The sequence below is a fragment of the Penicillium antarcticum genome (assembly GCF_028974205.1).
Source record: "Penicillium antarcticum strain IBT 31339 chromosome Unknown utg000006l_segment0_segment0, whole genome shotgun sequence".
NCBI lineage: Eukaryota > Fungi > Ascomycota > Eurotiomycetes > Eurotiales > Aspergillaceae > Penicillium > Penicillium antarcticum.
This window is the reverse complement of record NW_026695304.1, coordinates 2,537,116-2,563,638: the sequence shown is the minus strand read 5'-3', so window position 1 is coordinate 2,563,638 and position 26,523 is coordinate 2,537,116. Positions and strand designations below refer to the sequence as shown.

Below are 26,523 nucleotides of genomic sequence, written 5' to 3'. Positions count from 1 at the left end.
ATCCACACAAATGTCGCTTTTTGACTCTTCCAAGGTGAAATAATACATTGTAGTTCGGGTTTATTCGATCTGCTGAAGGGATTAATTAGACATCAAACATAAAATCTAATTTTCAACGCTAATTTCTATCTATTCTCCATAAACAATGCATTTCAATACTCAAGACCTGGGCTTAAACTGAACCCAAGGCCCCTCCACTGCTGATGTCACCCAGCCCTTAAGCTTGAAATCACAGTCATTGCGCTTTCCACCACAGCAGCGAGCCTCAGGCGCTAACCGCATATCATATCTGTATAGCACTCTAGCGATGGTAACATTCAACTCGGCCCAAGCAAGTTTCCACCCAACACAAGAGCGAGAACCAGAGCTGAAGGGCACAAAGGCTTGTTTGGCAGTCTTGATACTCTGTTCGTCCACTCCTGTCTCAGGGCTGACGATCCACCTGTCTGGGGCATATTCATCGGGGGACTTGAAGTAATTCTGATTTCGGTGGACAGCGTAGGTAGTCGTTCCAACCATTGTTCCCTCGGGAATGAATTGCTGGTCGACCAATAAGCCGCCCTTAAGCACGGTACGGGGAATCGTAGTTGAGACGGATGGTGCGAGACGCAGTGTCTCGTTGATGCATGCTTGAAGAAGTTCGCAAGAGTCGAGCTGGGCTCCGATGTGGATGTCTTCTTCGTTGGCGAAGGTGGTGCGAAGCTCATGGACCAAGCGGGCGAGTAGGTCGGGCTTGTGGGCTAGGAAGAAGAAAGTTCCGGCCATTGCGGTGGCCGTAGTATCGGCACCTGAATTGGACGATTAGCATTGCTCTCGGGGTAAGAAATCTGCTTGTCTTACCGGCAGTCATCAAGAGCATAGATTCAACCCAAAGGTCCTTTGAGTCAAAGTGAAGTCCAGTCTTAGGATCGGCAGTGTTCATCATATGATAGAACAGGTCTTGCTTTTCGATGTCATTTCCAAGGCGCTGGCGAGCCTTGGATTGTGCGCCAATTCGATTACCAGCCTCCACAATCTCATTGAATTTGGATCTCATGAAGAATTGGTCGATTTTCCAGTTGCAGAACTTGGTTTGAACAAGTGTCTGACAGGAGAATTAGTGTCAATTCGAGAGAAGGGTATAAATCAAGAGTGCCGGTTTCATACCGTCATACTCCGCTGCGTAATCTTCAACACGACCGATGGAAACCATCGCATATCAGGTGTGTGCAGCATATCAAAGTCCTTTCCATAACAAAGATCACTGATAACATCAAAAGTAACCCAGTCACACATGGGTGCCAGATGTTTCGTATCAGTCCATTTATCGTCTCCCTTGGGTTCGATTCCAGGTTTCACATTCCCAAACTCATCTCCCTCCTGCCCAAGCAAATTCACGAAATCACGCACATTTTCCAAAAGACGCTCTTCGATGGCTTTGATCCCCTCGGTGGAGAAGACCTGAGCCAAGATACGACGCTTGAATCCGTGGGTGGTTTTATCGGTCGCTGTGAGGGTATTGGGAGTGTGTCGACTTGCACTCAGGGAGCTGTAGCCTTCAGATTTGACCACATTTGCACGGACGCCGTAGATCGCGTCCATTCCGGTGTCGGTGTTGAACGTGAGGGCATTTGGAGCGAATCGAACGATATCGCCTATGGATTGTCAGTATGGATATTTCTAGTCATTGAGTGGTCTAGGTTCCTACCATAGCGATCGTGCCATTCCCGGCTGTTGATGTGCAGGTCTCCCCGCCACGCATAGAAGGCTGCATACCAATGCGTGATAGCTGCCAGCCGAGGACCGGGGTACTTCGCCAAAGGGTGGAAGAACAAGCGGTAAATGACCAGGGCAATACTCTGAAGGGCGTTGTTAGTTGCTATGTTCGATTGCAAATGTAAGGTCACCTTACATATGCAATGAGAGCCACACCAGTGACAGCAATTGCCTTGTAACTCATTTTCGTGACCAAAATTCACTTGAAGATATGGGCTGAGAACGAAAAGCGAAATAGCTAAAATATTTTCGCGTGAGCTCATTTTGTGCGGATTGATGCAGTTGAGGCATTGGATCGGCCCCGCCGACGGCAGGGGCAAACCTAATCATCGAAGCAATCAATAGTTGACCCGAGGATGACCGAGGAAAGATCTGCATCAGATCTTGGTGCATCGACGTCTATGAGGTATAAGCTCTGCAGATCGGCCCAATCAGTCTTGAGATACTTAGGGCTAGAGATCGTATTACATCATAGCGTGAACACGTGGAGCCCCATCCTCGAACAAGATTGACGAGATCGGAGACCGGGTTATCTCGCTGGTATCGAAGGCCCCTTCCCAGCTCGCAAGATGTCACCACGGAATTTTGATCAACCTTCTGTCGCTGTACCGCCACGATGAGTGGGGGTAGTGCATCGGTGTCTGACTTGATCTTCTAGGACGTATCACGGAAATCAAGATCTGGCTGCTTACTAATTTGCGTTATGTTCCAGGAGCTACCTAATTGGATTTAAGATATAGCGTTCTCACATAATGATCACGTTAGTTCCTCATACCGTGACAAAGCAATAGCAATATTAGTATAAACCTAAAGATATAGTCTGTCTATTTCATCTCGAATCCTAGAGCAACTCAAAAGTGAGTCAGCGCTGTCTCTGTACTGTCCAGAATCTCATCGATAGACGAAAAGGGGCCCAATGAAGGCCGCTGATATGATTGAAGGGATTGGCAAGCGGAGGGACAGCTAGTTATACTAGCGCGTAGAGAAGAGCATTGTGTCATGCCTTTGAGAATGAAGGATCCGAGTATGTCGGCTATTAGTTGCCAACCTTCACGCTTGGATTGAAGCAATACAAAGGAAAATTGGCCGTCCATGTCCAGGTGGTAGAAGGTGTAGTTGTTCCCATCAAAGATGGCGCCAGATACTGTCCAGTCGGACTGACCACGCTTCCTTCTGGTTGCTTGTGTCATGGCCATATAGGCCAGCAGTTGGCCTTGCCCATCGGCTACATTCCGCTTGGCTTCAACTATCACAGCGTGACATGCCAAGTTGTCCTTGTCTCCAAAAAGAAAGCTGTAGTCTGCCTTTCCTACACAAAGATAAGGCTGGTCATTCCAAACAATTGGCCATTTCATCGTTGTCTCTCGGGATATACTGACGCGAGCACCGAGTGTGAGATGGCCTTCTGCGGCGAGCGAATTCCAAACGTCGTTGATCGACATACTGGTTTTGTATCGTACCGCCACTTCATTAGACTTCGTAATTTCTGTGTTGATGTTGTGAGTGGCAAGTCGGGGCACTACTTACCGTTAGTACAAGTGACATCTCCAAGTACGCCGTCAATTTACTCACCCAAAGATATCCGGCAGGGTGATATGGGCCCTTGGGAATTGCCACGGCAGAAAACCTCCTACTTCCCTCAAATCAAACGCCTTCTTTGTATCCTGGGTATTCATGGCTGACGGGTTCATATGTGGCAGCTCGGGCGGACCACCGGCGTGTTCAAGAAGAGCTGCTCGATCACCGTGCTTTATGAGATGCAGCAGCCGATCGTACCAAGCCCTTCCCCCATGGGACTTGAAATAGTTCTTCGCTGGGTCTGACTTGGGCATTTTGGATACTGAGTGTGATGTGGGTCTTGGTGATGCTGATCGCAGTCCAAAAGAAGCAAATTCTGCAATTACTGCTGACTCCCAGCTCTTAACTTCGTCGACGGTCAGAATGTCGTCATTCTGATTTTATTGTATGATGCTTGATTATATTGGAAGTAATGTACATGAGCCATAGAGGCTCCACAGGCTACTGGACCAGCACCCTTTATCCGTGGAGATATTGTATCGCGGTAACCCTCTAAACCTTCAACCCCTTCTTTTCCGCCGCAGCAACAGCATCAATAAACAACTGCTTGCAAGGCACCGAACTACCCAATCTCGCACAAAGCAAGAAAGCTCCACTCAACTTCCGATGCAGCGAGTACGTTTCCTCAGGCGGCGGCGCCAACCGCTCCTTGATCATCGTCGGAATAAGCGCACGCACACGGTCTGTGATGGTCTGATTACTGAAATCATACAGATCAGGCGAAGAAAGCATAAACGGTTCCGCGAGGGTCGTCATAGATGAGATATGCGCATCGACCATGGCGGGTGATTCCATTCCGGTGAGGTAACCCAATTCGATCGAGAGGTCGTGGCAGGTTTGCTTATCGTTGCGAGTTGCAGCGACGAGGGTGCGGACGTAGGTTGAGATGAACTTTTCTGGGTAGGCGCGGGAGGCGCCGAAGTCGAGCAGTTCGAGTTTGTTTGTGGAGGCGTTGTAGAGGAAGTTTGTCCAGTTAGGGTCGGTTTGCATATAGTGGAATTCGGCGATTTCGCGGAGGCACAGGCGCATGATTTGTGTGCCAATCCAGTCGCGTTGGGATTGGGTAAAGTCTTGGATTTTGGTTACGGCTACGCCGTTTAGCATTTCCATTGTGAGGACTTGTTTTCCCGAGGCGGATGGGATTGTTTCGGGGACCACAAAGACAGGGTCGTCGGCGAGGAGGAGGCGGAATTTGGCGGCGCCTTCGGCTTCGCGGATGTAGTCACATTCCCAGGCGAGTTCGGTGCGGGCATTGGCGATTGTCTTGTCTAGGTAGAGGCCTTTGGGGAGGAGGCGGGAGGCTGTTAGGAGAATGGAGAGGTTATTTAGGTCCGAGTCGATTGAGTCGGCTACACCTGGGTATTGCACTTTGACGGCAACGGGTTCGCCGGTGCTGGCCAGGACGGCGGAATGGACTTGGCCGATTGAGGCGGCGGCCATAGGGACCTCGTTGAACGTGGTGAAGAGGTCGCGCCAATTAGGACCAAGGTTATCAGTCAGCACCTTGTCGCGTTGCCAGGCGGGCATGTAATCTGCGCGGTCCTGAACACGCTGCAGGACTTGTTGAATTGGTTCGGGGAGCATGTTGGAGTCTTGAATGCTTAGCATCTGTCCCAGCTTGAGAGCTGCACCGCGCATCTTAGACAGTTTTGCAACCATGCGTTCCATATTACCGGCACTGAACATGATCGACCCACTGTCATCACTACCAGTAGCGCGTCGGAAACCTTCTCCGACAGCACCAAAAGCCATCGAAGTAGCCAGACCACCATACTGCCATAACCGACCCAAGCGAGAAGAAGGCACACGCGACTCCAACATCTGGTACGTGGGAGCCTTGACAGTCTCAGCACTGGGCACGACATCCTCAGCAACACTAGCAGCCAGCTCCTCTAGCTTCTGCGCCTCAGATTTCCTATTCACAGGCTTAGCTTCCGCAGGCCCATTCCATTCCCTCTTCGGCGCAGGCTTGCCAGACATCATCCGAGAAACACGCGGGCTGTGGAACAAGCCCTGTAACATCTCCTCGGACATCTCCTCCCCGCCCTCAACCTTTTTGGTCTCCTCCCCAGCAGGCACCGGCGAGTGGAAAACATCCGCGTTCAACCCATCCCCAACAACCTGCTCACCACCCACAACCTTGGGCACCTTCACCCTCGGCAAGCTCGACAAATCAGGCGCCGACGAACTAGAGGGCTTGTAAAAAACATCCTGCTGCTGACTGACATTCAACGAAGCAGGTTTCTCATCGCCGACATAGTGTGCCGTCTGAGCCGGGATTTGCGACTCGGCCTGGCGTTGTAGTTTGCGAGCTTGATCCGGGTGTGGCGACGTGGATGTTACACCAGCGGCATTGGTGGTGGTGGTGGTAGTAGTGGAGGCATTGGCCGAAGTCGACGGCGAAGTGGCTAGATCGGCGGACGGGGGAGTGTGGGAGTTGGCCGAGTCGGTCGGTGGCGAAGGTTCGTCGAATCGGCGCGCGAGAGCGGCGGCGGCTTGTGCGGTCAGGATTAGGCCCTCTGTTTGGGCTTTTATGCCCTTTGTCAGGGAGGAAGTGCGTGTGTAGACATCCAGCTGGTGTTGGCGGATGGAGAGGTGTTTTGCAGCTACAGTTCCGGAGACATTGAGGAATTGGATGGCGTCTAATAGACGTTTACCTGACATGGCGGGAGGATGGAAAAGAGAGACTCCGGAGATGTCGGAGAAAGTAGGGGCGGAGCGGGAGAGTTGTGAGTAAAAAGGGTTGGTAATTGACTGATAGGAACGGATCGGGTGGCACGGCAGTCTCCGCCCACTTTTGATGTTTGAAGTATAAGGTCGCGTTTCTTCCTTTTACTTTCTTTTATCTATTTGGCACTTGATTAATACCCCATATTTTACCCCGGACTATACTAGATACCAGATCATGTTCCTCAAAGACCACAACGAGCTCGAGGCCGAAGTCGCCCAGCTCGAATCGCGCCTCGCAGATGCCCGCGCGCAACTTGCAGCCTCCGAATATCCAAGCCCACCATCCTCACACCCCAACAGCTGGGTACTGAAAGGTACGCTTAATTCCACCCAATAACCAATTCCTATACTAACTGGTCGTAGAACCAACCACATATAAGACACAACAGAATAAGAAATTCACATCCGCCACAATCCCCTCCTCTCTCCACGCCCTCCTCCTCCTCTCCGATTCGGCCCTCCCACTAGGGTCATTTGCATACTCCAGCGGGCTGGAGTCCTACCTCGCCCACAACAAACCGCGCCGGTCGCAATCACCCGTAACATCCTTCCACCGCTTCCTCAAACTATCCATCGCCTCAATCGCCAGCACATCCCTACCCTACGTGCTAGCAGGTTATCGCAACCCAGAAACCCTCGAAACTCTAGATAACGACCTCGACGCCTCTACGCCATGCATAGTCGGACAGCGCGCAAGCATCGCCCAAGGCCGAGCCCTAATCGGCGTCTGGGAGCGCGCGTTCCGGGTTTCGTTTGCTGGGCCTGAGAATCCTGCTGGACGGGATGCCCAGGCAGCCGTGACGGCCATTGATGATTTAAGTGACGCTCTCAAGGCGTCGATGGATGAAGACGATTTAGGACCCAAGGGTCACTTCGCTCCGCTTTGGGGTGTTGTTTGTCGGGCTATGGGGCTTGATTTGCAGGAGACGGCGTATGTCTTTGTGGTGAATCATGCCAAGGCGGTTTTGAGTGCTGCTGTGCGGGCTTCGGTTATGGGGCCGTATCAGGCGCAGAATGTGCTTGCTAGTCAGAGTCTGCAGGATACTATTGTGAAGAGGATTGGGCGGGAGTGGAATACGCCTGTTGAGGAGGCTGGGCAGGTTGTTCCTGCGCTGGATTTGTGGATTGGGAGGCATGAGTTGTTGTATAGTAGAATTTTTAACTCATAATCCGGGAGGGATTCCGGGAATAAATAATAAATTATCGTTGTACTTTCACATTGCATTCGTCATGTTTTGAGGTTCCTCTCCGTACACGTAGTCCTACATCACAGTGAAATCTAAGTAAAACAGTCCAATGCCCGGAGATCAGTATGCGCCGGCCTCAAGGAGAGTGCTAGGACACGCTCATCCCACATGGCGTTGGCTTGGAAAACACAAAAACAGGAAGGGAAAAAGAATAAGCAGAACAAAAAATGGCCCGGTTAGGGCTGACCATACATAACTCGTCAAACGCCGGCCCGAGCCAGACCTGCTGAACCAAACACCGCACCATGAACCCGTCCGAATGTGACTAAAAAAGATAGACGCAAAGAGGAAGTGTCGAAAGAAAAGATATAATACAGGGTGGGAAGGTCGCTTAGAGGGTGATGTGCATGTAGTCGTTGCTTCCGAACGATTTGCCGCAGTTGGGGCACTTTCGAGACCGGGATGACTGACGTTCGTCCACGCATTCTCGGCAGAAGACGTGACCGCATGTTTTGATAGCCGTGTTCTTGAAGTTTTTGCGACAGACGGTGCAAATGGCGATTGTCTAGGCCGGTTAGCGTGCTTTTTTGAGAAAGGATTGATCGATCGACTTACCCTTAACATTTCATATTCCGAGGACGAATTGCCAAGACTCTTGTTCTTCCAGTTGTCCAGGCTCTTCTTGGTATCCGTAAGAGACTGCTTGAGACCAGCAATCTCGGTTTCAGCCTGTCGCAAGGAAGAGTTGGTGCTTCCCAATGTCGAATCCTTGGAGACGGAGATATCTTTGAGCTCAGCCACCTGCTGCTTCAACCCATTCGTAAGGATGTCGCTTTCGGTCAACTGTTGCTGGATCTTGTGTTGCTTGCTGAGAGCTTTGTCTAGTGCCTCCTTTGATTCATTGATTTTCTTGTCCATGTTGGAGACCAATGATCGCGTGGAAGCTTCAGCCTCCTTCAACTGTGACACAATATCCGACGTTTTTGAATTCTGCATTCGGAGGGTGCGAACTTCGACATCGCGTGCTTCTTTGCTTTTCATTGCTGCGAAGAATTTCTGATCGGCCTTGGACTTTTCCGCAGTGAGGCGCGCAATCTTCTCCTCCATAGCCTGGAAATCGGTAACTTTCGAGGACGCCAGCTTGGCAAACTTTGTGTAGGCCGTCTGCATCGAGGTCAACTCAGTATTGAGCATGGCATATTGGCGTTCGAGACTGGTGTATTTCGCTCGAAGTTCTTCCAGCGGCATTGTCTCCACATTTTCGTCAGCCTTGGAACCTTCGATCTGCAACTGTAACCTCTTAGCCTCCGACTCGAGAGCTGTAATTCGGGCCTCCCGAGCATCCGCCAGCTCTTGTAGCTTCAACCCAGAGGTCTTTTCCTGATCCTGGGCGGCCTTTCGCATCTGCTGATCGGCTAGGAGCTCATCGCGAGCGTTTCGTATCCGAGCAAGGTCCGTTTCCGCTCTCATCAGCTGAGCTTCCTTCTCCGCGACGGTGTTATGAATTTCATCCTCCATTTGCATTTTGTATGCAGTTCTTTCGGTGCGATACTTTTCGGCTTCCTCACGAAGCTGAGTATTCGTTGCTTCCAAATGATTGATGCGCTTGACAACATCGTCATATTGAGATCGTAGTTGCTTGAAAAGGTCCGTGTGTGCGTAGTCGTCATCCGTGAGTTTGGAATACTAGACTTTATTAGCGGAGTCATCAAGAAATCTGAAATCGGCATTACCTTGATCTTGATTTCGGTAATTTGGCTAAGCAAGGACGCGTTCTCAGCCTCTAGCTTTTGAACTTGCTCCTTTTGTTTTTCCGACACCGCCGTCAGCTTATTATGAGCTTCCTCGAGTTCGGGGTTGGGCTCCCCCACGGGAGTCCCTCCGTTTGCGGGCGAGTTTTCTTCACGCTTTGTTTGTGTCGCATCGCCAGGGCGGGCAGCCATAAGTTGTTGTTTTTCAAGCTTCAGAACAGTCACACTCTTCGCACGGTCAAGTTTCTTTTCAGCCACTAGATACCGCAGCGAAGCAGCCTCAAGGCTTTCCTCCAACTGTTGCTTTTCCACGAGAGTCTTTTCAAGCTCTGCAATCGCAACCTTTTCCTCTGCCAGCTTCTTTGCAAGGCGACTCTGAACTTCCGAAATCTCGGGTGGCGCATCTCTCGATTTGGATTGGACTTGCGAAATTATCGTGCGAATGTCTTCCGATCGCGATTTCAAGTGCGTCTCAAAAGTCTCCACATCTTCAAATTGTAGGGAACTTTGAAAGTGTTGTTCTATTTGCTGGTCAACGTTTGTATGTGGCGTGGAGTGAACATTTGAACGGACCTTGATCTTCGGCTTGCGATGGCCCGAGAAGTACTTTTACTTCATCAATCAACTATCACAGAGTCAGTTCCGTCTGCCATATGTTGCGATTAAAGGAACAAAGAATATACCTGTTTGAACCAAGTATCGATAACACGCAGGTGATCATTGTGAAACGTGGCAGCTTTGGACATTTTACTCAAACGCGATTCCAGTGACGACTTCTCCCGCTTATACTCTTGCATTTGGCGAAATATCGCTTCCTTTTGGAATTTCTATCCCAAACCCAGTCAGCATCACGTTCAGAAAGCATAACTTGAATTGCATAATCGGAGCCTCCTCCTGGAACAGTTCATACCTCCAATTCATCTTTCCATGGCATATCAGCGTCCGGGTGTGGCTTGCTACCGCCATTTGCGGTGGTAGCCTGTTTCTTTAAAGGCGGGGCCGAGTCATTGTCGGCGGCGGGCCTCTTCCGGTCTTCCATTTTGACGAGACCGGGTTCTGAAGTCGTGACAGGGAATTCGACGGCCGGCATCAGTGGCTAGACTGGCATGAGAGGGGGTTGATATCACCACCGGACCGTCCGTCAGTCAGCCAGACGCAGATCTCGCGACTGTGTCCAATCCTGTCGATGGAGAGTCCGGTATACGGCAATAGCCAGTAAATCAAGAAAAGGGTGGAAGTTAGAGGGGAAGGGGACAGACAAGAGAAGGGGTGGGATGGCAAAGATCCAAGAAGCCTCCTGGCAGGAGGAAAATCCGCTAGCGTCAGCCACGTGATCACAACCCACCTCTCTTCCCCAGTCTGGAACTTTTTCGATCTTCAACCTGCATCGAACAAAGAAATGGGCAGCCATGAAGTCCTTTTCCAGCTCCGTTATCAGTGAGTGTCATTACACGATGAAGCTCGATCGTTCTCTGACGCATCTCCAGATAAAACCGGCAAGAAGTTTGCGCCGAAGGCGCCCGTCCGCCGTGCGCCCGCTGCCGCACCCGCCAGACGGCCCAGTGCCGTCCAACAAGCTCAGGTTCAGGCGGCGCAAGCTCAAACCCTTCCATCGGACAAACAAGACGTGCCAGACAAACGTAGCGATGTAGCCGGGCCTGCGCCGGCTGCCGAGTCTACCGCGACAGAAGCGCCTGCAGTAGCGGATGCTAATCAGCAAAAGGTGGACGCAGCCCCAACTGAATCACTCATCGCTTCAAGCTCTGCTACCCTTGTTGAAAAAGTTGATGTGCCGACTGAACCATCCATTGCTACCCCGATTGCCACCCCGATTGCCACCCCGATTGCGACTCCGATCGCAAAATCGAATGCTATTTCGATCCCCAAACCAAGTACCACCTCAATCCCCAAACCTGTCGCTCGCTCCATTCCTTTTCCGAAACGAAAGGCTTCTGTTGTTGAGCCAAGTTCTCAAGAACCAACCGCACCTCCTACCCCTCCTCCTACTCAGCCCCGTCAACCCACCCCAGCCTCAACCTCGACAACTGTAACCCAGCCTGTATCCACGCGCGATGATCCCGAAGAGGCTTTGCTGGAATACGCCAGGGTTGAAGCAGCCCGAGCCGCAGAGAATCTTGTGGACACCCAACTTCCTCTCTCATCCGACCAACCCCAGCACGAATTCCAAGACAATGCTGCGCCCACCGAGATCCGACCCGCCAAGCGCCGAAAGTCATCTGTAACAACCATCGCGAAGCCAGGCCGGAAGAAGTCCGTTTCGACGGTTGTCACGGCGTCCTCATCCCGTCGGGGCTCTCAGTCAGTGTTGCCGACAATCGAGGATCCAAATGGAACATCCGGCGCATCTGCAACTTCCTCGACCCCAGAACCGTCGCAAGCGAAGACGAAGAAGAGAAAATATTCAAAGGCTGGTAATTCAGACCCCGAAGGCAGTGAGAAGCCAAAGCGCGCCCGCAAGAAGCGTGAGCCTACACCAGAAGGCGCCGAAACAGTTGAGATCTTACCCAATGTGGTAAAGATGTCTGAACTATGCAAGGACCTACGAACCGGAAAGAAATCGAAGCGCGAGACTGAACTACGGAAGATGGAACAGGCCGAAGAAGAGCGAAAGAAGGCTGGAACACCCACACCTGGGACGCCTGTCAAGCAAAATGAACCTGAACAAGATAATGCGGAACGACCTCTGGATTGGAAGCCTCAATCCGGTCCAATCATGCGTATTGTTAATGGCGAGATTGTTCTGGACAATTCCTCCTTGCAGGTAGATCGTCACGCTGATGCTGCCCGAGCCGCTGGCGATCTGGAAGATGTGGTGGAAAGTAACCTGACACGAAAAGTCAACCAAGCCACCTACGGAAAGCGTTCGAAGACCGAAACCTGGGACGAAGAAATGACGGAGTTGTTCTACCGTGGCCTGCGTATGTTCGGCACTGATTTCATGGTGATCAGCAAGTTGTTCCCTGGCCGGTCTCGCCGCCAGATTAAACTGAAGTTCAACAATGAAGAGCGTCGCGATCCACAGCGGATCAAGGATACCTTGCTCGGACCGCGCGAGCAAATCGACATTGCGACATATTCCGAGATGACGAACACCACTTACGATGACCCCAAGGTGGTTCAGCAAGAACTTGACGATGAGAAGAAGCGCATTGAAGATCAGCATGCTAAAGAGAAGCAGTTGCAGGAGGAGATGCTGCATAATCCAACCGGTACCGATGCCAAAGATGAGAAAACCGACAAGGTCCCTGCCAAAAAGTCGCGCAAGAAGCAGGCAAAAGACATGGGTGGAGGAACCGAAGAGGTTCTTGGTACAATCGATGATTTCCCCATGGCTTGAAGGGATGTAATATGCAATTTATGAGGCAATGGTTTGTGCTTTACGGCGTTTTGGTTTGTTTCACAGGATACACATCATAGCAAGGAGTTTGGGCTGTTTGCTATTCTCTGGCTCCTTTCGAATTTACAGTAGCCAGATTGATATTATTATTCATTGGCTTTGCATAGATTTTGTTCACCTGCGCCTTGTAGATCCGAACCCAGTGCTTTCACTTGTAGATGAGAATCGGGGCGGCGAGCGAGACCTAGAGCTGCCTTCGCCGGCATCATAACCTCCAGACCTGAAACCAGACCCAAATCCACTATTGCCACGTCTTCCCATCTGGTATCCAGCTGCAGCACCACCTAGCGCTCCACTCCAGAACCCCGGAGTCCAACCCTGCCGACCAAAAGAAGCATTAGGATCAGGACAAGGACTATACGGAGGCGGAGGCCCTGGATAACCACCACCTCCTCCACCACCACCTCCGCCCCAGAAACCACTCCAGCCCTGTCCAGCAGCTCTGCCACCGCGATTTCTCCGCAGCCCAAAACAATTCGCAATCATAGGCCAAAAGATCAAGACAGCAACAGAAACAAAAAATCCCCAGAAGATCAGATCCCCCAGTAGGGCAAACATCTTCCGATATCCAGCCGTACCCCCCGTCTGTCTCGAAGCCCAGCCCGCATCCTCACGACTCTGACTCTTCCCAAACCTCTTTTCTCCTTGCTCAGTGAGCAAAAGGCGATACTCAACCCCACAGCTCCCCTTCAGAACCCACTTATCATTCGAATTCCGATACCCCTCACAGATGACATCTGTAGCACCGAGCTTGAATTCAGCTGGGAGGGAGGCAGTGCAGGTCCACTGGACATCTTCCTCGTCATAGTCGTAGCCCTGATTTGTGCAGCGCATAGTTTCGATTTGGTATAGATCGCAGATCTTCTTTGAGGGTCCTGTGCAGCTGAGCTGGGGCATTGGAGCCACGCGTCGGGAGCTGGTCATTCGTTGGTCGCGCAGTGTTAAGGTTTGGACATTGGATAGGAGGATTGCATCTTGGCCTGGTGGTTTGGCGCTTGTAGCTGGTGTTATGAGGAGGACAGCGGTTATGGCTAGTAATTGGAAAATGTGCATGGTGGGTGGTAGTGTCTGTTCTTGGGAAGATGGTGAGATAAAGAGTTCAGGTTGTTCAAGATGCATAGGTGTCATAAGCAATCAGATCCTCAGGCTCCAACATCAGTCAATAGTTGAGTGGCGATGCGTGTCCTCTGAGCTGCCAAGATGAGACGAACAGGTCGATAAGAGATAAGCCAACCCTCCGAGGCTTTCGGGAACTTCCTCTTCCACACCCTGGCGATGGCTTGAACATTGTCACGATGGCGCTCCAACAACGTGAGTAAATACGATCATCGTTGAGTACAACTTCTGACGATGTCATAGATGAGCCTGCGCCAATTGCGCCCCAATCCTCGTACGTCTCCGTGCAGCGATCTATAGCATCCCGCTAACCTCCCCCAGCTTGTCATTTACTCAAGGCTTCCTCCTCGGTCAGCTCTCGGTGGTACTACTGATTGGAGCCTTCATCAAGTTCTTCATCTTTGGTGAAGCGCCGCCCCCTCCGTCCCGGGGCATGTCCAATCGCACAACCCACCGCCGCTACAGCTCAGTCTACAACCCACCGCAAGACGGTCAGAAAACGTTACGAGAAAAACCGTCCACGTCAAACGTCCTTCGTCCTGTACCTGCCACCTCTACTAATACCCGCTCCATCCTCCGCAAAACTTACTATAGCGCCATTCCGACCAACCCCACTAGCAAACATGGCCGACACCGCATGCACCATTCATCCCATCAACCCGAGTCACTGGACTGGTTCAATGTTCTCATCGCACAGACAATCGCTCAGTACAGGCAAACAGCCTACTCGCTCAAAGACTCGCCCACCTCCTCCATCCTCAGCTCCTTGACAGCGGCCATGAACAACCCGGAGAAGAAACCCTCTTTCATAGACAAAATCAATGTGACGGACATCTCGCTTGGAGAGGAATTTCCTATCTTCAGCAACTGTCGCATCATTGCCGTTGATGACCCCAACTCAGACGGTGGACGGCTACAAGCCCTGCTGGACGTTGATCTCAGCGACGACAACCTCTCCATTGCCGTCGAGACATCCATGGTCCTAAACTACCCTAAGCCCAGATCTGCGATTTTACCAGTAGCGCTATCTGTCTCAGTCGTGCGTTTCTCAGGCACACTCTGCATCTCCCTCATCCCAGCATCGACCGAACCACTCCACACACCCGCCGGATCACCAGCACAACCAGCAGAGCCGGGTTACAATGCAGACCGCACAAGCTCAGACGACCAGCTCCCGCCGAAAAGTAGCCCAAAGAGCAATGTCGCCTTCTCCTTCCTCCCCGACTACCGTCTGGATCTCTCAGTCCGCTCACTCATCGGATCCCGCAGTCGTTTACAGGATGTGCCCAAAGTAGCTCAACTAGTCGAGGCACGCGTCCACGCCTGGTTTGAAGAGCGCGTCGTCGAACCCCGTGTTCAAGTCGTCGGTCTTCCAGACCTGTGGCCTCGCATGGGCAGGACAGGTGTCCGGACAGGCGAGGACTCGGACGCCGGGTCGACAGCCCCACCACGAAGTGCTGGCTCTGCCGATGGAAGCTCAATCCGCTTCCCTGATAGTCATGAACGAGAGCCAGAGGGTCTAAGGTTCCGAGGAGGTCTGGATGCGCGGTTAGGGCTGGGCGCTGGCTCCCGCACAAGTAGCTTTAATGTTGATATGGGTGGCTTGAGGAGCTCAAGTATGACGAGACAGGATAGTGGTGCTGCTAGTGATCAGTTTGAAATGCCTGGTGCTATGCCGGCCGGGACGCCGGTTCCTGAGGGTGCTTGATTTGATCTTGTTTGCATTATCCAGGTTTGACCTGTTTGACATATATATTCACAGCTTGACTCAAATACTCTATGTATTGCGTAACCAAACAATGTAATAAATGATGCTCAAATATAGGAGAGTTTGATTCTTATTTCTTTGTTGACTTGCTAGGGTGGAATTATATATTTGAAGCTCCGGGTATCATGACCCACACAATCTCGCTATAATGACCAGTGCAGTACATCATGATGTATCCATCAAACAAAGTTTACACTGTGGTACTATCATGTGGGCTATGCTGCTTTGAATCCGCTTAATGAATACATGTCTATAGCAGAGTTTCAGCGGTATCGGCCAAGAGCGTGGGGAAACCAATTAAACGTCCAACGGAGGTTTTCTCTGTTCCAGCCAATCAAACTGGGAGGATATAGTTCACCCTGGAATCTCAGCTCTTCCAGCAAACGAGTCCATGCATGTGCTGTCCCAGCCTAATCGTACTTGTTGTTTGGTTCTAATTACAAAGGCACCCACCTTGCTGCCTTGAAGATATACAGGAACGAGAAAAAGGGTGAATTTGAATAAGTTGCAGTTCAGGGCAAAGAATAAGGGCCCTCTCTCGCTATTATATCAATTCAACCCATTCTCCTGTATTTCACTTGTTTCGTTCAGATCTCTATATTTCAACCTTGGCTCCAGGATTTCTGAACTTCAATTCTCTTGGGTTTCAAGAGCAGCTGTGGGATGCTTTCTTGCTCCCTGGTCACTCGGATTGTCGATGCTCTTTGAAGTAAATATAAGGACCCATATCACACACTTCCAGCGCGCCAGCTACTAAGCCATTTTCATCATACATAAAGATCTACATAAACCTTGAAAGAGGCAAGGAAAGTGTCCACCTCTGCTCCAGTGTGCGCAAAGTTGAAAGTTAAAAAGCCACGACGACCAATCCACAATCCTTGGAGAATGTTATGGAAGTAGCATATCTCACGGAGAATGTCAGCATCGGGACCCACGAAGTGGAGTCCAACACAGCTACCGCAGCCTATAGCAAAAACTTTGTCGCTTTTCCCCTTTTTCTGAAGGATGGCATTCATGCCCAGGCGGGCTCTCTCCCCCAGCATGATAGTTTTGTCAATGGCTTCCTTGGTCACGATCTTTGATGCCGCGACTGCTGCACTCATCGTGAAGATATTGTTGTTGAAAGTACCAGAATGGGATAGCTGCTTGCTACTGTCCGATTGAGGGTCGAACTGTCCCATGATTTCCTTCCTGCTCGCGAAGGCTCCGAATGGCATGCCGCCTCCGATATACTTGCCAAGAGTAGTCATATCGGGAGTGATGGAGAGCTTGCCCTGCACAACGTGGTAGTCCAAGCGAGATATAACCACCTCATCAAAGATCAAGACTGTTCCAAGAATGTTGGCTGCCTCACGGAGGAAGCGCGGGAATTCTTCGCTAGCTGGACGCATCCCGCCAGCACACTGCATTGGCTCCACCAAAATTGCACCTATTTCAAAGTCTAGAACAGAGCGAGTCTTTGAAATGTCGTTGTAAGTTCCAATAGCATACTCGTGTGGTAAGTTGAGTGGGTTTGGCTCGCTGCTAAAGGTAAGCGTTCCACCGTGATATCCCCGGTCAAAAACGAGAACCCGTGGAATGATAAGCCTTTGAACGGGGCAAATTCATGGCGAGCTTTGTAAAATTTTACCTTTTTTCGGCCTGTATAAGCCAGCCCAGCTGCAAGTGCATAAGTGTTTGCTTCAGTACCTGAGTTGCAAAACCGGACGAGGTCAATACTAGAGAACCGTTCTTTGAGAGACTCTGCAAGCTCAGCCTCAAGTTCTGTCACAGCCCCTAGACTAAAACATTGATTACAGCTTGAGTGATAGCTTCTTGAAGTTTAGGGTTCGAGTGACCAAAAAGACCAGCAGTGAAGTCAGACACAAAGTCCACATACACTTTGTCGTCAACCGAGGTGAGACAAGATCCCTTTGTTGATTTGACGGATAGAGGGAAAGGACTCGATTCCAGAACCGACCGAGTGCTACCGTCTGGAAGGCTCTGTCGCACCCGTTCGTTTGCCTTCTTGGAGGCTGGATTTTGCGCCACGTATTCGGCAATAAGTCCATTCAGCTTTTTCTCCAATGTCTCTGAGCTTGTGGGGACCTGAGTGGGCGCCATCAATCTTGATTCGACGTAAACGGTCTTGAGGCCATGCGATGAGACTATGGACGCCTTCGCTCCAGCTGGAATCCAGAATAAAGATACGGGTACCAAAACATGTGTTTCACCGGTCACCTCGTCTTTCACAACAGCCTCTCCTATCATAACCAAGAATGTTTAGCCGAGGAACTCACATAGATGACAGGTCATCGACTTTTACCCTTGACCACATATTTCGCCTCATCGTGCGTGGCGACAAACGGCGAGGTCGGCGTATCGAGGTCAAGGCCCCAAACACCAGTACAAACCGACTTTGTCGATTCTGAGCTTTATTTACGTTAGCAATTGAGACACTATATAACACACCATGTGACTTGCTTTGAACCAATTAGGTCGGAGTATGCGCCAAAGCCCCCGCGATTGCTGGGCTTGATATCGTCAGCATGATGGAAGACAGCAAGGGTAGGAGCACTCGAAGCCATGGCGCCAATGAAGAAAGTCACGATGATGAATCTAATAAAAAGGAAATATGGCGGGACTATTTGTATAGGATATAGGAAAATCACCGTCGGTGGTTTTTATACTTCGGCCGGGATTTTCCCGAGGTCCGCGTATCAATACCACTATCTAACCATACGGTATGCACGTGGGAACATCACGGCACCATATTCCCCTTCCCATTCCCAAGTTAGCCTCATGGATTGCAGCCAAGATACAGCATGCTACAGGACGTTTGCAGAGCCCTTTGAATTGCACAGGAGTGGGCTGGTTCTTTCGGGCCCGGAGAACCAAGCCATTCGATCATGTGTGTAGATTGTTCAAGTGCTTTCTGTTGTGTGGCTAACCTTCTTCGCAATTAAGTGATACACATATCTAGGGTTAGATTCACTGCCATCAATGAATCAGGGGTACCGTTCCTAGCAGAGTTATTAACACTGGCGAAATCTCACCGGAGCATTCGAATTGCCCTACTGGCACTGGCTGGCCGTTTACGAACAACGGCATATTCATCAACCGTATTGGACTCGGCGAATAACGAAAAGTCTCAGCCTGAGCTATGGTCCCCGAAGAAAGCTGCCCTTGAGTCGTATCATGATGCATTGATCGGCCTTCGGGAGAATATTGCTTGTCTGCACATTGCCGAAGCCAGCCACGACGTTGCCCTCGAAGTTCTGGGCTCAGTCTTGCTTTTAACCATAGCTGGGTTTCCCAGAAATATGCATGCTGAAGAAGTCCATGATTGGGCACTCCATGTGGCTGGCATGATATCATTGATTGAATCCTTGGACACGAACATTACAGAGGGCACCGGACTAGGCCGACTGGTCAAGGAAATGGCCGCGCATCTGGATATTGGCGTGTTTTCCCTGGGCCGCCCTGGAAAGAGTAGAAGAGCCTGGCTAGAATGGGATATTTGCCCTCCCGGCACGCCGTTGGAGCTCGATTTCTCCTCCTTGGAGGTTATCGTGGGATATCCAAAGTCTCAGTTGACCATCATAGCCACTGTTTCGGCTGTATTGGAGGTTACGAATTTACCCGAGTGCCCGGGTTCAATCCAAGACCTCGTCAGAAAGCTCTACGACACAACCTTGATAGGCCAAGGGACGGTACCGGGTCATCTGTGCCTGGCCGCATCGCCTCCCCGACAGAGGATACCCATATGCAAATGTTGAATATGTTAGAGATCGTCCTTGTCTTGTGGCAGCCACCAAATCTGCCTCCTAGGATATCCATGCCTGTTGCCTTCGCTCTGACAAGCGCATGGAAGATAATGAGAAAGGCGGCGCTGCTCTACCTATGGAGAGGTGGGTTCAGCACCAGTGTCTTTGCACCAATTTTCTCCGACCGAAAGGATGTCACTGCAAAATTTATACGAGAAATGCTTTTGGGCTTCAGAGTTCTACTTAATCTCGTGCATGAGCAACGCATAACAATAATGAATGTCATGTCGTGGCCTCTTCTCGTCGTCGCGAATGAGTGCGGGAATAATCCTGGTCTCCAGGGCGAGATCCTGTCGCTTCTGCAAAAGATGCAACTGTGCTTTGGTATAGAGCATCTAACGCACTTTCAACGCTGCTACAGGAACTATGGCGGAGATATGAGTCGTACAGTCACAGTCCTGGCATGTTGAGCTCGTCAAGCAACTACCTCCATCTTGACAATCTGAGCCGAGAGTTTGAGCTTTGTTTACCAATCGTATAGCTTGTAAGCCATGCAAGAACTGTGTGTTATATTGAACATGAATGGTTCGTTGGAGCTGATAAATGACTGTGTTTTGTTACAGTATCAGAATAGAGAAGTCAAAATACCCCTGCTCGCAGATCCTGCTTCCTGGTGAACAGACTTCTTCCATGACCAATCTTGCTTTTCCGGTAGGTCTTACCAGGTACTTATGGATGTCTTGTTCCGTCGATTGAAAGAAAGTCCACTGTTTGAGTGCTGCAGACTGAGTCATTGGAATGATACCAATGCCTTTTCCTTTCCAACGATATAGCATCAAAACAGAGACCGAAATGCTCTTAGTATTATAGTCCCCATCGATGATCCGGGAATAACAGAATTTGAGAGATCTCGAACCTCCGTAAGCAGCGGGGAGTTATACCTTTGGCATTTCATCGTAAGAATTGATAGTGCTTCGAGATGTACCTGACAAGATGATGCCAATATATGTGGTACCAGTAAAGGCTGTGCAATCAGATCATCAATGGCCATTATATCGCCCGCGGGAGAGTACTGGCAGAGAGCGACTATTTGCACTACACATGATTGCACAAGGAAATGGACAACTGCAGGAGAAATCCCTTCAAGGTGACCATCCAAACGCTGTAATGTAGGTAAAATCTGTGTCAGGTCAGTCAGAATGTGTCTTTTCCAAAGAGCCACGATGATTATAGACTATCACTGCAGATACATGCGCCTCCCACGCGTGGTTCTTGAAATACAGTATCGGATAAGAAAATTGACAAACCTCCCCCAATAACAGAGATTGACCTAGAGCGTATGGAAGAACCTCTTCCGTGAGAACTTGCGGGTCAAACAAAATATCTACCAAGTCTCGTTTGGTATCTTTGGATCAGTTAGTTGAAGGTCCCCATTTATGTCGACGGGTGTGTAGATCTTAGAAGTATCAGTAGTCCATGCATCCAGATCATCGCTTCCGCCTGATAAATATGTTCAATGTCCTTGAACTTGATTAAAGAGGGCGGAAAGCAAAGGAAAAAGTCTTCGAGGCGGTCGTATGCATCTCTCCAATCGCGGCTCTTCAATTTTGGTTCCTCCAAAACAAGACGTGCAGCACTGGTTTCCATTTCATAAGCCTCTCAACCGGGTATCGTAGATCATGGCATGTTGACCTACCTGGCCAGATAGTTGAACATCTTAAAAAAAAGCCGCCGCCAGTAATCCGCTGCTATCAACTGGTGAGTTCCAGTCGTGCGAGGGCACTTCGGAGGTGTAGTTCAAAAGTGTGTCGGTAGAGCTTGCTTGATCCGTTGCCAATGGACAACCGAAGTGCAGGAGTGAGAGTACTCTGCAATCTGGTCAGAAAGGCTCAAGCAAGGTAGACCCAACTGCGAGGTGCGTTCAATAGATTGTTTTGTTGACAGACCTTTCCTGTAAAACGATGCCCTCAAAAGTCCTATTTGCATGATACCTTATTCAGTCATTGCCCATTAAGTCCTTGTTCTCTGGTAGATTTTCTTGGTAGAGAGCGAGACGAACCGTTGCTCAAGCCATTGTACTGCAGGAACGTCCGTTGTATGATTACGAGCAGCATCCGTCAGAATGACACGGGCTAGAGAGTTCCAGCGCAGTGATAATTCACACAAGTTCTTATCAAAACACCATGTGAAACTGAGAAAGAGAAGGGACATGGCGTCGGAGATATGTGGACGATACTGCCAGGAAAGGTTGGGCATATGTGCAAGGGAGCTCGTCCTGAGCGAGTCTTTATTGCGGTGAGCATGTTCGATCTCTGAGCATGGCAGGCTGTGGGACCGCAGTTCTACTGCAATTGCAAGTAAAGCATGAGTCAGACCCGGGATGAGAAGACCGCCAGCGACGGGATCCTCATTGGCATCGGGGCCTTCAGAACCGTCGTCTGTTAATTTTGGCGGATGTGCATTCATGGGTAGAATGGAGTATATTCCAAGGCTGCGGGGCGGATTGAAGCATAAATTCTAGCAGTGCTGCAGCCTCTGTGGAATCTAAATGGTAGTCGGGGGCAAGTTCAAGCGATTGTTGTATAGCAACCAACGACGAATTTGTCGCTGATGAATGCCGACGGGCTGCAGCCTTCTGTGCGGTCTTTCGCGTTCGGCCCCTAGGTCTTCCCCTGGGCCGAATTGGTCTGTTGGTTGTACATGTGAGGCCCAGCCGCCTGCATCTGGAGCAGGGATCTACAAGGTCACACTGAGTCTTCTTTTCAAGACGTCAGTATTATCAAGAGCGATTAATTGAGAAGACTCTCCATCCAAGTAGGAATACATACAAGGCTGAAGCACCGGTCACAGGTTCGCGGGGTTGCACTGATATTCCATCCCTGAGTTGGTTCCATATGGCAGAAAATAGTGCCTGGAACGAAATGCAATCTTTTCTTATGCCAAAAATGAATAGGGTCTAGAATAAAAGGTGGTTTTGAGTAAAAGCTATCTTTCGACCTGCGGTAGTCGTCATGGCCAGATTTTGCCGACCCCGCCATTACACCCTATTGCTTCACGATGTTAACTAGAAATCGGTCTTCCTTCCGAGCCTCAGCAATATCAGACATATCATATGATGCTGCTTCAATTTACGAGTAAGGGCCGAATTTCGATCACCGTTGTCAGCGTCACAATGTCAGGACACATTGGATAGGAACATAGCCTTTGAAGATCATACTGATAAACGTTTGACGGAACTGTCAGAACAAACCCATGTCTATAGCCTCTTTTCAATCCAGTGTGATTCAATTTCAATGTGACTGCCGTAACGATGAACTTCAATCTTCCTTCCTCGGAATACATCCGGTCTCCTCGAATCTCGTGATTTGACTGTATATCAGATCTCGTAGGTAAAGATCGGATATTTCTCCCCTTGCTTCCTCCGCTGTGCATAAGCCAGCTGCCGATTCCAACTCTCCCAACCCTCAACCTCCTCCTTCAAGCTCTTCAAAACGTTTCGATCGGCAGCAGCCTCTATCTCTAACTCGGAATTCTTTGTAGTCAGTTCCTCAACCTTTTCTTCCAATGCCATCGAGCTAATCTTTCGTGCAAGCTTGCCAGAAACATCAACCATAAAGTCGCCTCCCTCTGCAACAAGTTTGTTCATCGCCTCGCCTAGCAGAGTGGTATACTTCAATGCAACGAACTGCGCAAGCAAATATCTTGCCGAATCACCTTCCTCGGTCGTGGTATAGATCAGTCGAATCGCATCAGCCAGGTATGGGAATAGATCCAGCTGTGTTCGCTGTAAGCGATCGAGAATTTGAGCGAGGCGATTTAGTGTGAACTCTTTCAGCTTTATGAAATCATAATGACAGGCAAAAGAGTAGACTTTGGCATGGAGGTAGATTTCTGCGACGTCGGCTTCTTGTGGCTCGTCTTGTCTGTTGGGTGGCGTGAACTCGTCCGGGAGCCTTACGCCTGGACAATCTCGAAGAGGTGTCAGGGGTCTAGCGATCAAATCGTCTCCCGATTCCGACTGAGAACCAGAGATAGATGGTGCTGATGTTGGCTCGGATTGGCACCGTCGCTCATATGTGGTTTCTATATCTGGGGATGCTGGCTCACTTGCTGGCGACTGCGGTTCTGAGTCGTCCGTCTTGTGTCAGCGTTTTTCTCATGTCATTATATGGATCGTTTGATGTGAGCCTACCCTCTTCTGGGTCCTCTTCTTCTTCTTCCACTTCTACCGCTTCCTCTGGCTCCTCTTCCACCTCTGCTGTGTCTTCATCCTCCGGCTCTTCCACCAGCTCTTCTTCTGCATCCTCAGTCGTCTTTTTCTTGCCTTTGGTGGATTCGGGACTTGGAAGATTTACTGGGTAATCTCCCGTGTAAAGGAAGCTCAAGACGCATTCGACGGTTTGTTCGTCAAAAGCACTCCAGTCAAGCATATACTCGAATTCGATGTCAAATGAAGGACACGCCTCAAGGGCTCCATGATGCACGTAGTAAATCTTATTGTCTCTGCCAACTTCGATTTGGATAGGCTTCTTGGTGAAGATTGACCTATGCAAAAGTAATGGTGGCTTAGGGTGGATACTTTATTAACTCTCTAGGTCTGGGTGTAAATACTTAGCTGGTTTCTCGGAATCAGAAGACATGGTGATAGGCGAGCAGAATCAGAACTTCACTAGAAAATAATTTCAGGCTACAATTTGACCAGGAGATCTTCGGCTTAAGTAGGAAATTTGCTAAGCGCGGGGGACAAGCAAGTAGGATTTTGAATATAGGGCAGACCAATAGGCAGAAATCTTGGCTGGTCAGAAATAGTATCTGGGCATGTATCAATACCCAACCAGCGCAGTTTCATGGTGAGGCGAGATTTGACAGGGGCTTGCAGGGAGGGGTTTGGTACTGGGCTGCTTTGTACATGTACAAGTACCTACTTTCTTTGGATGCAACTGCGCATTCAAGATATTGACCCAATGTATGTGGGGCAGTTCAAGTATCAAACTGATACTTATGTATCGCAAGTACTTAATATTAGTTCAATTTAGCGACGATGGTACTGATTGAAACGTCACTCAAACTGCATACGTGTATGATATACCATGTCTGGTTGTACAAAGAAAACAAGGCTACATTCAAATTGGCCTCCCACGCAGCACATCTCTCCTAGCTACCTCTTATCCTGAATCTTATTTTGTAGTCAATATCAAAGTACCTTTCAAAAGCCCTGTCAGTATGCTCTCTACATTCATGTTCTTTCGCGCTGCGAACTTTGACATCGTGGGCCTCTTGTGTATTGAAATCTTTGTAAGATCTTCCATGGCTTCGTTTTCCAAATGCAATGATGCAAATAATATGCGAGAGTGTCATCAATCAAAGTTTTGTTTGCATTCTATGGGCGGAAAGAAATAGAGAGGCGAAGAAGATACATGGAGCGTTTATTGACCTACCCGCTCACTTTCATGATCTCCAGATCGTGTGTAGTTATCAAGTGCAGCACATGTTACGACGATTCTATGCACCCTCCAGGTCTTGTAACATCAAGATTTTATGCTATGTTGAGTCTCTCAATGGGCGCAGGCTTACGGAATGTGCCAACGGCATTGCGAGGGGCAGTTTTGCCCTCATGTGGTTTGAATCGGGCCCACCTTAGGGCGTCGTTTCGCGCGCAGGCACAGTCGACGGGATCTTGAGGCACAAAGGCACATTCAAGCAGTTAAATTGTAGCATTCTGGAAGCCATGAGCTGGCTCCGTCAAAAGAACAATGACCCCATAATCATCCAACGGGCTTGCGAAGTTGTCGAGTGGTTCTCCTTCCTCAGTTGCCTGATGTATAAACCTGTTACTCCTATTAGAGCATTCTCATGCTCCCGATGTTCAACTTGGACTTAGATGTACGTGGAGAATATAGATAAAATGTGATTGGTTGAATCGGGTACTTGACTCAAACGGGAGCAATTGCGGGATACCCGATCCTCTTCACTTCAACATTCTCTTCTTCCCTCCGTGCATTACTATTAATGCAGACTCACCGAATTGGCAAAGTTGACGGCGCCCAAAGGAGACGAGATGGCTGCGCAGAGTGTAAAAGGAAGAAAGTAAAAGTAAGAAACTCGTCGGTCTCCGCATGAGTTCCACTGACATTGATCTATAGTGCGACTTGAAAAAGCCGATATGTTCACGCTGCACTAGATTTCCTAAAGAGTGCAAATATGAACTAAATCTAATTACACATGGCCTAGATCGGACAAGGCCAATTCGGACAAGGCAGAATGCGAATAATCAAGTCGACCTCGCTGTGAGCCACAGTCTGAGCCCTCTAGCGCATCAACCGACAATCTACTTATCACCACTTCTGTCAACGAAAGAGTCTCAATTTTTCATGCATATTTTCAGTACCGAGACTGCTCCCCGACTCTTTCCTGCAGCCCCTGGCATATTCCTTCAGAGGATTATTGCAAGCTCTCTGGAAACACCTCACCTCCTCTATGCATTATTGGCTTCTGCTTGTAGCCATCATAGTCGACTCTTGAAAGACACAGAACCAGCATCCCGGGTCTCATGTCTGAAATTTACGAATCTGTCAATTTCCAGTCTACGGTCGACTCTCTGTGCCACGGATGCAATGCTGACAGCGGAGACGGTGACTACTGCAATGGCTCTTTGTACGAATGATGTCTGTAATGGGAACATGCAGGCTTGGCGCACTCATCTTGGTGGAGTCATGCGGTTGCTGGCTGGGTTTTTGGATAGCCAGGGCACATTGCGAATTGCGGATCCCTATATCCAGTGTGTGGTTAAGTGGTTCACTACGATGGATGTTATTGCAGGACTATCTGGATTAAAAACGGGTGATATTCTGGGCCTTGAGAATGGGCTGTTGCAGCGGATTCTTGATCAAGACAGTGTGCATGTTGATGACATGTGCGGCTACTCACTGAAATTGGCGCCGCTGCTTGCTAAACTGTCTCATCTGGTGCGGAGGCAAAGTCAAAGTGAGCTTGGGTTGCGCGATCGGATGGAGGAGTCTCAGTCTCTCGAGAATGAAATATATTCTCTTGTCGATTGTCGCATTTCCAATGTTGGCGGTCACATCGATTTGCAGAGCACACACCTAGCGTTTGTATACTCTGCTTTGCTGCATCTTCATCGTCGAGTCCAGATGCTTCCAAGCCATCACGATGTTGTCAAGTCGGATATCAAGAACATTATTCACGCCATCGAACAAATATCCCCTTTCTCGTCGGCCAATATCCTAATTCTTTGGCCAATGTTTAGCGCTGGCTGTGAGACCAATGACATCAAAGAACGAGAATTTATCTACAGGCGAATGGGGGATATGCAAAACCTTGGTATGGGCAATTTTACAAGGGCACGAGAAATATTGAGCAATTACTGGGCGTCGAATAGTTCATTGTCCTGGGATAGTTATTATGCAACACTGGGCTTGGAACTGGTCTTATTTTAAACGGCCCGACTGGCTGA

The 26,523-nt window shown here is 49.6% G+C and overlaps 13 protein-coding genes across 13 annotated transcripts; 5 read left to right on the top strand and 8 right to left on the bottom strand.

Annotated features, from left to right (window-relative positions):
- Positions 1-159: 159 nt before the first annotated feature.
- N7508_007051 (cytochrome P450) lies at positions 160-1,939 on the bottom strand (the record flags this gene model as incomplete). The annotated part of the gene is made up of 5 exons (XM_058465116.1): positions 160-788; positions 841-1,084; positions 1,147-1,634; positions 1,688-1,838; positions 1,892-1,939. 5 exons carry the CDS (start codon positions 1,937-1,939, stop codon positions 160-162), a joined length of 1,560 nt encoding a protein of 519 aa, XP_058318969.1.
- Positions 1,940-2,606: 667 nt separating this feature from the next.
- Positions 2,607-3,587, bottom strand: N7508_007050 (uncharacterized protein; the record flags this gene model as incomplete). Its single annotated transcript, XM_058465115.1, has 2 exons — positions 2,607-3,198; positions 3,328-3,587. The coding sequence occupies 2 exons, from the start codon at positions 3,585-3,587 to the stop codon at positions 2,607-2,609; spliced, it is 852 nt and encodes a 283-aa protein (XP_058318968.1).
- Positions 3,588-3,825: 238 nt separating this feature from the next.
- On the bottom strand, positions 3,826-5,997 carry N7508_007049 (protein kinase COQ8; the record flags this gene model as incomplete). The annotated part of the gene is made up of 1 exon (XM_058465114.1): positions 3,826-5,997. The coding sequence occupies one exon, from the start codon at positions 5,995-5,997 to the stop codon at positions 3,826-3,828; it is 2,172 nt and encodes a 723-aa protein (XP_058318967.1).
- A 241-nt stretch (positions 5,998-6,238) lies between these two features.
- N7508_007048 (urease accessory protein UreF) lies at positions 6,239-7,232 on the top strand (the record flags this gene model as incomplete). The annotated part of the gene is made up of 2 exons (XM_058465113.1): positions 6,239-6,377; positions 6,427-7,232. The coding sequence occupies 2 exons, from the start codon at positions 6,239-6,241 to the stop codon at positions 7,230-7,232; spliced, it is 945 nt and encodes a 314-aa protein (XP_058318966.1).
- Positions 7,233-7,641: 409 nt separating this feature from the next.
- N7508_007047 (E3 ubiquitin-protein ligase BRE1) lies at positions 7,642-10,091 on the bottom strand (the record flags this gene model as incomplete). Its single annotated transcript, XM_058465112.1, has 6 exons — positions 7,642-7,815; positions 7,866-8,936; positions 8,984-9,522; positions 9,575-9,626; positions 9,685-9,828; positions 9,912-10,091. The coding sequence occupies 6 exons, from the start codon at positions 10,089-10,091 to the stop codon at positions 7,642-7,644; spliced, it is 2,160 nt and encodes a 719-aa protein (XP_058318965.1).
- A 319-nt stretch (positions 10,092-10,410) lies between these two features.
- Positions 10,411-12,359, top strand: N7508_007046 (transcription factor TFIIIB subunit BDP1; the record flags this gene model as incomplete). Its single annotated transcript, XM_058465111.1, has 2 exons — positions 10,411-10,438; positions 10,489-12,359. The coding sequence occupies 2 exons, from the start codon at positions 10,411-10,413 to the stop codon at positions 12,357-12,359; spliced, it is 1,899 nt and encodes a 632-aa protein (XP_058318964.1).
- A 174-nt stretch (positions 12,360-12,533) lies between these two features.
- On the bottom strand, positions 12,534-13,472 carry N7508_007045 (DUF1183 domain protein; the record flags this gene model as incomplete). Its single annotated transcript, XM_058465110.1, has 1 exon — positions 12,534-13,472. One exon carries the CDS (start codon positions 13,470-13,472, stop codon positions 12,534-12,536), a length of 939 nt encoding a protein of 312 aa, XP_058318963.1.
- Positions 13,473-13,714: 242 nt separating this feature from the next.
- Positions 13,715-15,243, top strand: mmm1 (ERMES complex subunit MMM1; the record flags this gene model as incomplete). The annotated part of the gene is made up of 3 exons (XM_058465109.1): positions 13,715-13,730; positions 13,779-13,809; positions 13,857-15,243. The coding sequence occupies 3 exons, from the start codon at positions 13,715-13,717 to the stop codon at positions 15,241-15,243; spliced, it is 1,434 nt and encodes a 477-aa protein (XP_058318962.1).
- Positions 15,244-16,070: 827 nt separating this feature from the next.
- Positions 16,071-17,870, bottom strand: N7508_007043 (uncharacterized protein; the record flags this gene model as incomplete). Its single annotated transcript, XM_058465108.1, has 5 exons — positions 16,071-16,744; positions 16,795-17,084; positions 17,183-17,546; positions 17,609-17,715; positions 17,755-17,870. 5 exons carry the CDS (start codon positions 17,868-17,870, stop codon positions 16,071-16,073), a joined length of 1,551 nt encoding a protein of 516 aa, XP_058318961.1.
- A 735-nt stretch (positions 17,871-18,605) lies between these two features.
- On the top strand, positions 18,606-19,061 carry N7508_007042 (uncharacterized protein; the record flags this gene model as incomplete). The annotated part of the gene is made up of 1 exon (XM_058465107.1): positions 18,606-19,061. The coding sequence occupies one exon, from the start codon at positions 18,606-18,608 to the stop codon at positions 19,059-19,061; it is 456 nt and encodes a 151-aa protein (XP_058318960.1).
- Positions 19,062-21,059: 1,998 nt separating this feature from the next.
- On the bottom strand, positions 21,060-21,515 carry N7508_007041 (uncharacterized protein; the record flags this gene model as incomplete). Its single annotated transcript, XM_058465106.1, has 1 exon — positions 21,060-21,515. One exon carries the CDS (start codon positions 21,513-21,515, stop codon positions 21,060-21,062), a length of 456 nt encoding a protein of 151 aa, XP_058318959.1.
- Positions 21,516-22,425: 910 nt separating this feature from the next.
- On the bottom strand, positions 22,426-23,689 carry N7508_007040 (uncharacterized protein; the record flags this gene model as incomplete). The annotated part of the gene is made up of 3 exons (XM_058465105.1): positions 22,426-23,174; positions 23,242-23,594; positions 23,661-23,689. The coding sequence occupies 3 exons, from the start codon at positions 23,687-23,689 to the stop codon at positions 22,426-22,428; spliced, it is 1,131 nt and encodes a 376-aa protein (XP_058318958.1).
- A 1,974-nt stretch (positions 23,690-25,663) lies between these two features.
- Positions 25,664-26,506, top strand: N7508_007039 (transcription factor domain-containing protein; the record flags this gene model as incomplete). Its single annotated transcript, XM_058465104.1, has 1 exon — positions 25,664-26,506. The coding sequence occupies one exon, from the start codon at positions 25,664-25,666 to the stop codon at positions 26,504-26,506; it is 843 nt and encodes a 280-aa protein (XP_058318957.1).
- Positions 26,507-26,523: the final 17 nt, after the last annotated feature.